The 12,647-nt window shown below is 44.6% G+C and overlaps 1 protein-coding gene across 1 annotated transcript in view; it reads left to right on the forward strand.

Annotated features, from left to right (window-relative positions):
- Positions 1-12,647, forward strand: part of ppp1r16b (protein phosphatase 1 regulatory subunit 16B) — a 118,255-nt gene that overhangs the window by 89,388 nt on the left and 16,220 nt on the right. Inside the window, exon 5 of the mRNA XM_033041865.1 lies at positions 54-157. Coding sequence (XP_032897756.1) covers positions 54-157 — 104 coding nt within the window. The remainder of the gene's footprint in view (positions 1-53; positions 158-12,647) is intronic.

Genomic DNA, 12,647 nt, shown 5'->3' on the forward strand with positions numbered 1-12,647 from the left:
AGTGCTTTGATCCCGCGGTCCACAGTAACTTACTGCTACTCCTCGCGTTACAGGGGAGCGGACCTGTTAGCGGTCAATGCAGATGGGAACATGCCCTATGACCTGTGTGATGATGACCAGACACTGGAGCTCATTGAGACAGCGATGGTTAACCAAGGTAAGACACAGCAGGCTGATTAGCCAGACGGGCTGTATCTACCATGCACGCAACACTGGAGAGACCATCCAAACTAATGCTGGCGTCTACAGTCCATCTCAATACCACGCCTAACCTTTGCAGTGATTAGGTCACAGTTAAATTACTGCAGAGAACCAAGCTGTCCATTCCATAAAATGGAGAAAGCAACAAAAAAAATTAATAAGATTTACATCACCTTGTTGTAATGGTCGCCCCATTAAGGGAAGAAAGTGGAGCCTATTGTGGAGGGTGCAGAAAAGGATTACCACCATTCTGTGGCATCAGCCACCAGGAGAGGTCAGACACCTTCCTCCTTCATGTGCTACACCTTAAATGGTCCACCTATTACCTGCCGCGCTTTGTCCTGCCTCTCCGTCCTCTCTTCCACCTTTCTTCCCCTTCCCAGCCCCCGACAAGGGTCCCAGCCCGAAACATCACCTATCCATGTTCTCCAGAGATGCTACCTGACCCGCTGAGTTGCTCCAGAACTTTGTGTCCTTAAATGTATGGTTTAGCTGAACTGTACCGAGTGGTAAAAAGTTCAATTTTCTAATCGATCACAGGGTTAAGAGCTTTCTTCTGAATTACCTTTTTATATTTGTGAGCTATAGTTTTGGACATCCCGTGGAATGTTAATTGATTAGCAGTCGGGCATCAAGGGGAGAGACTTTCCAAGACAAATTAATTGTGTAATGAGGCGAATGTATAACGTGTCCCTTGGTAGGTAATGTATCTGTGTAGTCATAGTCATCAGTGACTATGTAGCAAAACGGACTATGGATAAAATATATCTGTTAGCTAGATAATGGTTAGACTTTATACATACAGCGTGGAAACAGGCCCTTCGGCCCACCAAGACCATGCCGACCACTGATCACACCATACACTAGCACTATCCTACACAATATGGTCAATTTACAATTTACAGAAGCCAATTAACCTACAAGCTTTTTCATAAGATCATGTTCATAAGTTGCGGGAGCAGAATTAGACCATTCGGCCCATCAAGTCTACTCCGCCATTCAATTATGGCTGATCTACATCTCAAACCCATTCTCTTCCCTTCTCCCCATAACCCCTGACACCCATTCCAATCATCAAACCTGCACATTTTCTGAGTGTGGGAGGAAACCGAAGCACCCAGGGAAAACCCACGTGGTCACAGGGAGAACGTACAAACTCCGTCCCGACAGCACCCGTAGTCAGGATCGAACCCGGGTCTCTGGCGCTGTAAAGCAGCAACTCTACTGCTGCACCACCATGCTGATATGCCTGTGGTTAATATAGTTAGTTCTTCAAAAATATTGTTAACTGTTGGATCAAGAAACATTGTTCCAACCAAGCAACCCTGGAGTAACTAACTACAACTGTTTACAAATAACGCAGGAAGTTTTTTTAAGGGACTTGGGAACGGCTGCATCATCCTGTTTGATGTAGGCAAAATACAGGATGTTTGGAGAGGCAAGGTTTCCGACTGTAATTCCAGGGCCACGAGGACTTGAACTGAACCACAGAAGATGAATGACCACACTGGACATGTTTACCCAATCTGCAGTGTTTCATATTGCACGTTATAAGATGTCTCATGCTTCATTGTAGGAGACTGAAGGAGGTTGAATACTTATACTTGTAGAACACATATATGCTTATTCTAGTATTAGACAATTGACAATAGGTGCAGGAGTAGGCCATTCGGCCCTTTGAGCCAGCACCGCCATTCAATGTGATCATGGTTGATCATTCCCAATCAGTACCCCATTCCTGCTTTCTCCCCATATCCCCTGACTCATATAATATAACCATATAACAATTACAGCACGGAAACAGGCCATCTCGGCCCTACAAGTCCGTGCCGAACAATTATTTTCCCCTAGTCCCATCTACCTGCACTCAGACCATAACCCTCCATTCCTTTCCCATCCATATACCTATCCAATTTATTTTTAAATGATAAAATCGAACCTGCCTCCACCACTACCACTGGAAGCTCATTCCACACAGCCACCACTCTCTGAGTAAAGAAGTTCCCCCTCATGTTACCCCTAAACTTCTGTCCCTTAATTCTGAAGTCATGTCCTCTTGTTTGAATCTTCCCTACTCTCAATGGGAAAAGCTTGTCCACGTCAACTCTGTCTATCCCTCTCATCATTTTAAAGACCTCTATCAAGTCCCCCCTTAACCTTCTGCGCTCCAGAGAATAAAGACCTAACTTATTCAACCTCTCTCTGTAACTTAGTTGCTGAAACCCAGGCAACATTCTAGTAAATCTCCTCTGTATTCTCTCTATTTTGTTGACATCCTTCCTATAATTGGGCAACCAAAATTGTACATCATACTCCGCTATCTTTAAGAGCCCTATCTAGCTCTCTCTTTAAAGTATCCAGAGAACCGGCCTCCACCACTCTCTGAGGCAGAGAATTCAACATACTCACAACTCTCTGTGAGAAAAAGTGTTTCCTCGTCTCCATTCTAAATGGCTTACCACTTATTCTTAAACTGTGGCCCCTGGTTCTGGGCTTACCCAACATCGGAAACATGTTTCCTGCCTCTAGTGTGTCCAAACCCTTAATAATCTTATATGTTTCAATAAGATCCCCTCTCAGCTTTCTAAACTCCAATATAAACAAGCCCAGCCGCTCCATTCTCTCAGCATATGACAGTCCTGCCACCCCGGGAATTAACCTTGTAAACCTACGCTGCCCTCCCTCAATAGCAAGAATGTCCTTCCTCAAATCTGGAGACCAAAACTGCACACAAAACTCCAGGTGTGGTTGCACTTGGGCCCGTACAACTGCAGAAGGACCTCTTTGCTCTTATACGCAACTCCTCTTGTTATAAAGGCCAACATGCCATTTGCTTTCTTCACTGCCTGCTGTACCTGCATGCTTACTTTCATTGACTGATGAACAAGGACCCCCAGATCCAGTTGTACTTCCCCTTTTCCCAACTTGACACCATCTAGATAGTAATCTGCCTTCCTTTTTTTGCTACCAAAGTGGATAACCTCACATTTATCCACATTAAATTGCATTTGCCATGCATAAGGCCACTCACCCAACCTGTCCAAGTCACCCTGCATTCTCATAGCATCCTCCTAATAGTTCACACTGCCACCCAGTTCAATGTCTCAAATATTTAAAATGTTTTGGGGAAGAGGAGCAGAGACTGTATCTGAAATTGTTTGTTTAGTTTTGTTAATAATGCGACATGGATACAGGCTCCTCGGCCCATCGAGTCCATGCAGACCATCGATCGCCTGTTTATACTAGTTCATAATCATAATCATATTTTATTAGCCAAGTATGTTTTGCAACATACGAGGAATTTCATTTGCCATTCAGTCACATACAGACTGTTATGCCACTTTAGCATCCACTCCCTACACTAGGGGCGATTTACAGAAGCCAATTGTATTCAAATTTATTGTCATTGTCTCAGTTAGAGACAATGAAATGAATTTCCCTTACAGGCAGTATCATAAAAATAAAAATAAATAAATAATAATAAATAATAAAACATATTAAAAATAAAATAGAATTAAAAAAAAAGCACAAACACTGAAAGTCCACGACACAACATAACACAGTGGCACCAAGGTGAGGAAGGCACCATAGTCCAGCCAGCCTCCCCTCCGTTCTTCCCAGATGTTCACTCGTGGTCAATTAACATAGAAACATAGAAAATAGGTGCAGTAGTAGGCCATTCGGCCCTTCGAGCCTGCACCACCATTCAATCTGATCATGGCTGATCATCCAACTCAGTATCCTGTACCTGCCTTCTCTCCATACCCCCTGATCCATTTAGCCACAAGGGCCACATCTAACTCCTTCTTAAATATAGCCAATGAACTGGCCTCAACTACCTTCTGTGGGAGAAAGTACAAAGCTGCACGTCTTTTGGGGTGTGGAAGGAAATTGAAGCATGCAGAAGAAACTCACATGGTAATGGGGAGAGCATGCAAACACCACACAGACAACATTTCAGGTTGGGATCGAACCTGGGTCTCTGATGCAGTGAGGAATCAGCTCCAGCAACTCACTGTGCTGTCCCTGTGCCACTGTGCTGTCCCTGTGCCACTGTGCAGTCAGATGGTTAAAGTTGTACATCTGTTGAGCACATATCTCTTGCTTCCCCACCTCCATTCTGGCCGTGCCTAAACATTCCCTCTTAAGGCAGAAGTGCAAAAGAAATGTCCTGTGAGTGCCTACTGAACAGCACTGTGGGACCACCTTTCCCATGTCAACTACAGAGGCTTAAGTAGGCAACCATACCGCACTCCTCCGGGCAATGGCAGGCAGGCAGTGAGTGTCGGCTCTGCCTGTAACACCCACAGCCTGAGAATGAGTGGGGGTAGCAAAGAAGGTGGATGGGGAGCAAAGAAGGCAATGGAAATGGAAGAAAGACGTGAAACAGAGAGCAAGGATCAGGTGCAAAGGTTAAGGCAGCTATGCAGGTTCATCATAAGAGGTCACCATCTAATCACTGAGGCTTTTGCAATAAATTAATAAAAATACAAAGTATTTACTTTTAGAAAAGAGATGCAGAGTGCAGTGGAATGATCAACATTCCAACAATTCCTTTAGTCAGGGTAGGTGGGGCTGACTGCATTTATAATCGATAGCTTATCCCGTGTGTCCCATTCCTTCATGGACAATCGTTTTACTTCCCACGCTTCAGATTTTTTTGCACCATATGTAAAAATCCATTGAATGGCAATGAATGTCTGTAAGTGTGGGTTTAGTTTAAACTAAACAGCACAGTGTGGAAACAGGCCCTTCAGCCCACTGAGTTCGTGCCGATCGACCATCACCCCGCACACTAGTTCTATGTTACTCCTACACTTTACAATTTGCACCCAGAGAAGACCCAAGCAATCGCAGGGAGAACGGAGAAACTCCGTACAGACAGTAGCCGTGGTCAGGATCGAACAGGGGTCACTGATGTGATAAAGTAGTAACTCTACCGCTGTGCCACCATTGTTCTATGTTCTATGAATTATGGTCATCTTTGGAAACATGGATGCCCAACCAATACATAGCAAGATCCCATTAAACAGCAACATGATTATGTCAAGTGAATCTGTTGTAGTGCAGCTGATTGAAGCTAGAGCATTGGCCTCAACTCCCCTGTGCTTTCTCAAAATAGCACCGTGAGTTCTTATTCAAGAGAGCAGACATGGTGTGGGTTTGATGGAAACCTGATGCCTTCAACATCGTGGGAGCTCCTGAGCTAAAACATTAAACCAGTTTGTCCCAATTTGTGCAAATAAATAGAGAAATATCTTTAAGTGCGACTTGTGTGTGCAGGGCAAAAATAAATAACATCATTCACTAAAGGTTTCCTAAAGCTCTTTATACCCAATGATGTATTTTTGTTTTGAGGTCTATTTATTACTGCAGTGTAACGTATAAACACACACACTTGCTCTAGGTATACAGCAATACAATTCAACCTTGTCTGCCCAATGTGATTCTAGGAATTCTATCATTTTCCTTCCCCTAATGTTGAAAATAATGTTTTATGTCCGGGATTGAAACATTGCTCTAGTATGTCAGACTGCAGGGGATTATAAAACGTTTAGATGGATATTATTCATGGTGAATTAGCTTTTATAGCAATTAGTAGTTGAAAGACGAGTCACTCAGCCTGGCTGAAGGGTTAGCTGAACAATGAATCCAGGTGTAGCTGCAGACTTGGGTTAGATGCCTGGTTTATTGTTGCCACGTGTAACGAGTTACAGTGTAACGTTTTTGATTGTGTGCTACCCAATTAGATCATATGGTACAATAATTGAATGCAATCAAGCCGTACACAGGTGCAACAGGTAAAGCAAAGAGAAAAATAACAGTGCAGAATACTGTTTCCCAACATTGTAATGTAACAGTTCCACAGGAAAACTCCAGTGTCCACAATGAGGTAGTTTGGAAATTCGGAACTGTACCCTAGCTTCTGGAAGGGCTATTGATAAGCCTAGTAACAGAGGGGAAGAAGGTGTTCCTGAGTCTGGTGGTGCCTGCTTCAAGCTTCTGCCCGATGGGAGTGGGGAGAAAATGGAATGATTGGGTTGAACATATTCAAGAAAACGGTCCTCGATTCTGTGGGAAGGAAATGCAGAAGTTGGTTTCAACCGAAGATAGACACACAAAGCTGGAGAGAAGGAAAGGGTGACCTTTCGGATCGAGACCCATCTTCAGATTATGTTGGCTGCTTTCCCAAGTCAGCGTGAAGTGTCGATGGAGTCAAAATTGGGGAGACTGGTTTGCATGATTGACTGGGCTATATCCACAACTCTCTGCTATTTCTTGCAGTCTTGGGCAGAACTGTTCCCAAACCCAGCTGTGATGCAAGCCGACAGTACGCTTTCTACGGAGCATCTGTAGAAGTTGGTGTGAGTGGAGGCGTTGGTTATGCTTTTTTGCCCATAACTACAATGTGGTTGGTCCATGTGTTGTTTATATTTACACTTAGGAACTTCAACCATTTCCACTTCGGCACCATTGATGCTGAGGACTTAAAATGACTTCTCACTGACACAGGTCTATCAAACATTTGGGAAGACGACCCTTATGATGGCCTACATAACGGAGCACGAAACCAAGGAACTGCACAGGTTTTGATGGTACCGTACCTGGAGAACCCTGTGTGGGGAAGGAACCAGGTACCTTCAAGGTTCTGTGCATTGATTCACAAGATGGTTGCTCTATGACTTTGCATCGATGGAGTTGAAAGAAATGACAGCGTTGAAGCATACAAAATTCAGTGGGATTGACCAGATAGATATTATATACTCCTTCCTCAAAACAAGTTGCAGTCAATGGAGTGGAAAGGGACTGCAGATGCTGGCATACACCGAAGATAGGCACAAAATAGAGCAACTCGGTGGGTCAGGCAACACCTCTGGAGAAAAAGGATGGGTGACGTCTCGGGTCGGGACTCTTCTTCAGTCTGCCTGACCCGCTGAGATATGCCCCTGTCCCACTTAGGAAACCTGAACGGAAACCTCTGGAGACTTTGCACCCCACACAAGGTTTCCGTGCGGTTCCGGGAGGTTGCAGGTGGTTGCCGGAGGTTGCAGGTAGTGGAAGCAGGTAGTGAGACTGACAAAAACCTCCGGGAACCGCACGGAAACCTTGGGTGGGGCGCAAAGTCTCCAGAGGTTTCCGTTCAGGTTTCCTAAGTGGGACAGGGGCATTACTCCAGCGCTTTGTGTCTATTTGCAGTCAATGGAGTTCTTTTGAAATGCTGTTCTTGTTGTGATGTAGTAAATGTAGCTACTAATTTGTTCACAGAAAGCTTCCAAGACCAGTAATTCAACGTGGTAATGTCTGTGTGGAAATGCTGTGGCTTTTAATGGAGATGGTTGGCACCACACATCATCCAGAAGGTGCAATTACTCCCCATGTTCCCTTTACATTCTCCTCCATAAATCCATTGGAGCCTCGTTTTCTACACTCCCTTTAAACTTATTGGGTCTGTGTCTCCTGCTCTCATTTGGAGCTCAGTGCGGCCCTTGTTACCTCACACCCTTAAAGTTCACAGGCACCTCACTTCTCATACTCCTTTTTACATTGACTAGCCCCACATTCCCCATGCTCCTTATGAACTGACCAGAGCCCTATTCCTCATATTCATTTTATTCTCGCCAGGTCATTTTCTCCCACACTCCTTCTGAACTCATCAGGTCCATTGGAAGCATGGTATTGGTATGGGTGTATTATTGTCACCTGTACCGAGGTACAAAGAAAAACATCGTGGAGGAAAGAACTGCAGATGCTGGTTTTAATCGAAGGTAGACACAAAATGCTGGAGTAACTCAGCGGGCCAGGCAGCATCTCTGGAGAGAAGGAATGTGTGACGTTTCGGGTCGAGGCCCTTCTTGTCCTGCGTGCTCTTCAGGCAAATCATATGGTACATGAGCACAACAGGTAGTGCAAATGGAGAAAGGAAACAAAGTGCAGAATATAATGGTGCAGCTAAAGAGAAAGTGCATATAGAGAAAAAGTGCAAGGGGTTGCAGTGAGGTAGATTGGAAGATTGGGAATTCATCCTGGGTTTATGAGAGGTGTGTTCAAGAGTTTGAAAACAGAGGGGAAGGAGGTTCTTGAATATGGTGGCTTTCAAGCTTTTGTATGTTCTGCCCTGATGGGAGAGGGGGAAAGGGGGAATGACTGGGGTGTGAATTGTCCTTGTTTATGTCTTCAGCTTTGACAAGGAAGCTTGTGATAGTCATGGAGTCATGCAGCGTTCCTGTGCGTTTATCTGATCTATTCCTCTCATGATTTTATACACCTCTATAAGATCACCCCTCATCATCCTGCGCTCCAAGGAAGAGCCCTAGACTGCTCAGCCTCTACTGTCCTGCAGATGGGGTGGGGAGGGGGAGTGGGGGGGTGGGGGGGGGTACAGGCCTAGTGTTGTCAAATGCTCATCGTATGTTAACCTACTCATTCCTGGGATCATTCTCGTAAACCTCCTCTGGACCCTCTCCCACATCCTTCATCAGACATGGGGCTCCAAAATTGGTCACAACTAGTAAGTGAATACACTTGTTCAAGAAGGAACTGCAGATGCTGGAAAATCGAATGTAGACAAAAATGCTGGAGAAACTCATCGAAGGTAGACAAAAGGTAGACAAAGGAGACAAGTTTCTCCAGCATTTTTGTCTACCAGTTAAATTTTTCGCCATCCTCACTTCCACTGCACCATTTTCTGTATTTCGACAAGTAAACTATTACGGTAGAAATCCTTTCTATTCTAACTTGTGCATTGTGCAAATTCCTTGCTTATCTACAACATTGGAATGAACACGGCATTGATATTTTCATACAAAATATTTAATTGCTGATGCAGACATTTCCCACAGAAGTTGGACTCAAAATGATAAATGTTAATGGTTTAAGAGACTAAGCATTGGGGAAAGTAACACAAATCAGGATCTAGATATGACTTGACACATTACTGTGAATTTTTTTGAGTGGAAGGGGAGAAAATAGCTTGTATTTACAAATTGCTTTTCACATGTTTCAAGACAACTAAAATGTTTCTTGGCAAATGAATTACTTCTGGAGTGTAGTCACTGTTTAAATATGGGAAACAAGGCAAGCAATTACTACAGCAACTCTGCAAAGTAGTAATATGATCATTTGTTCAGTCAGATTGATTAGTGGATAATACTGCTCAGGAGGCCCAGTGGTACGGCTGGTGGAGCTGCTGCCTCACAGCGCCAGAGAACCGGGTTCAATCCTGACCTCAGGTGCTATCCGTGTGTGGAGTTTGCATGTTCTCCCTGTGACCGCGTGGGTTTTCTCCGGATGCTCCAGAGGTTTCCTCCCTAATCCCAAAGACATGCGGGTTTGCAGGTTAATTGGCTCCTGTAAGTCAAAAATAAATTGCTCCTAGTGTGTGGATGTGAAGGTGGAATAACATGGAACTAATGTGAATGGGTGAACGGTGGGCCGAAGGGCTTCTTTCCATGCTGTGTCTCTAAACTAAACTGGACTAAATTAAGGAACCCAGCTTCTTTTGAGAACCGCATTGTGAATTGCACCGATGGCCAAGGAAAGGTGGAGCCCACAACGGTCCATTGTTGGTTGGGGAAGAGGTGATAACGAAGGGATATATAGATGCGAACAGTGAACACTCCTTGGCCATCGGTGCCGACTCTGATTTGTTCTGTGCTTTTTCATGCCTCTAGTTTCCCTCTCCCCTGACTCTCAGTCTGAAGAAGGGAAACGTCACCTATTCCTTTTTCTCCCGGGGATGCTGCCTGACCCGCTGAGTTACTCCAGCATTTTTGTCTATCTTCTTTCCGTCAGCTAGCTGATTATGCGATGCGGTGGCTCGTAGGTCATGAATAAGTAACTGAAGCCAGCGTTCCTTTGGCTTCAGATCTTTTACTGCATACGTGACTGGCTTCTTATGGGAGTGGAAGAAAGACAAGGGAAATCTATCAGGCTGATTCATGTTTAAAACGTACCCAAAGATTGCAATTATATTACACAGAACTCCAAAAATGCATTTATTACTCTCATTTTGCAACGTCTGGGTATGTGGCAACAGCACAATCAAATGAGAGTGGATCTCTTTAGCAATACTTTACTGAGTGGAACACACTGTGTTTGGGAAAAGTGCATTGGGGATACATTAACGTCTCCGTTTATGTACATAAATGGAATTAAAAGATTAGACTAGTTTACAATATCAGTCTCCAACCAGTGCTATTTTCATACACTTGCATTATTCAGTAATGTTGTTATTTTATGTGATGTTGCATTCTTTCACCATTTGTTTTAAGCAAAAAGAGGTTACAACACTTGATAGGGGAGCAGCTGGGGCATAAATTAATAATTGTTATTAATAATACATCATACAAAGATTCACATGCTTGGGAAATGAAACCTTTGCAGCAAATGTGACAAGCGGCTATCAAACCCAGTATGATGCATTGGTCCTAGTCCCTGATTTCATCCATTCTGACGTTCCAGGCACTGTGACAGCGCCCCCTGCCTTGGATGCTGCTTTGATCCCTATCACTGGCTGACAGGCCCGGAGAGGCCAGTCCCAAGTAGCATTGGTAACCGCTGCGGCACATTAGCTGATACTCGTTTCATAAGTGATAGGTGATAAGAGCAGAATAAGGCCATTCGGCCCATCAAGGCTGATTTATCTCTCCCCATAACCCTTGACACCAGTACTTATCAAGAATCTATCTATCTGCCTTAAAAATATCCATTGACTTGGCCTCCACAGCCTTTTGTGGCAATGAATTCCACAAATTCACCACCCTCTGAATAAAATAAATTCTCCTCATCTCCTTCCTAAAGGAACGTACTTATATTCTGAGGCTGTGACCTCTGGCATTAGACTCTCCCACTAGTGGAAACAGCCTCTCCACATCCACTCTATCCAAGCCTTCGGCCTATTGTTAGCCTAGTCCCTTCAAAACCCAGGCATTCCAGCCAGAGAGAAGAGAGAAGGAGGGAAAGAGCGAAAGATGGAAGGAAGAAAGAAGAGAAGGTGGGGCGTCTCCTTGCTAGTTGTGTTCCTCTGTCGTAGGTTTGAGGAAAACTGAGCCACTGGGTCAAACCTGAGACCACCAGCGTCACTGTGTGATAAAGACTGAGCTGTTGGGAAGAAGCCCCAGACAGCCAGCGCCTCTACTGAGTGGCCGGGCAGGCTAGAGATGCCAGTGCCTCTTACAGTCCACAGAAAAACAATGGACTGCACCCACACACACACACACACAGCGGCAGAGACTGAGCTGCCAGGATGATCCAGAGATCGCCAGCATCACCTCTTCATGCCCCAAAGCTGATCGGCCAGGATGAACGAGACTGCCAACGCCTCCTCTAGAGGCAAGTGTGAGCTGCAGGGAGAAGCCTGAGATCGTCATGCCTACTCCTTCGAGACCAGGACTGAGCGGCCGGGACAAGTCCCAGATCTCCAGCGTCGCCTCACATGCACCCTGACCATGAGGGGCAGCGCCCCCATGTGGTCCTGGACTTTCTTACCGCTGTAACTAAAATATATCACGTGCGTTCTCCCTGCTGCGAGTGCCGGCGTGGTCACGGTGTCATCCCCAACATCACATCTTCTATTCCCAGCATATCCATCTGCTTGTATCCACAAGCCTCTTTAGTGATGGACACAAAATGCTGGAGTAACTCAGAAGGACAGGCAGAGCCTCTGGAGAGAAGGAATGGGTGACGTTTTGGGTCGCGATCTGTATTCAGACTGGGAGTCAGGGGAGAGGGAGACTAGAGAAATGTGGAAAGGTGTGAAAATGACAGATCATAGCAGGCGATGATTAAAAGAAAATGTAGAATGGATCATTGTTAGCTGAGGGGAAGGTCACACGAGGCATATAAGCAGCAAAATAAAGCCTCAGTGAAGTGCTTTTCAGTTTTATTGCTGATAGAAAGGATAGTATGATATTTATCCAGTTTATCATTAAAAAAAAATATTTTCCTGTAGATTTTCATAAGCCATGTTTGTGTGCTATCCTGCATGAAAAATTATTTATTTATGCATTTAACATAAACAAATATTTCAAGTAAAAGCAACAGAAGAAACCGCTTGTTTTGACCTGATTACGTTCCATCTTTTTAGTTTAGTTTAAAGATACAGTGCAGAAACAGGCCCTTTGGCCGACCAGTGACCTCCCCACACTGGGGAACCAAGACATTCTTCCCTCAACAGATGCTGACTGACTCGCTGAGTTCTTCCAGCACTTTTTTTTTTGCTCAAGATACCAGCATCTGCAGTTTCTTGTGTCTCCCTTTTTTTTAATAATCAACCTTAATTAGTTTGAGGCAACTGCCAGGACTCGAGTGGCTGAGCTATAGGGAGAGGTTGAACAGGCTAGGACTTTATTCTTGAAGCGCAGGAGGCTGAAGTGTGATCGTACAGAAGTGCACAAAATCATTAGAGGAATAGACAGGGTAAACGTAGAGAATCTCTTGCCCAGAGT

Source organism: Amblyraja radiata, chromosome 23 (assembly GCF_010909765.2).
Source record: "Amblyraja radiata isolate CabotCenter1 chromosome 23, sAmbRad1.1.pri, whole genome shotgun sequence".
Taxonomy (NCBI): domain Eukaryota; kingdom Metazoa; phylum Chordata; class Chondrichthyes; order Rajiformes; family Rajidae; genus Amblyraja; species Amblyraja radiata.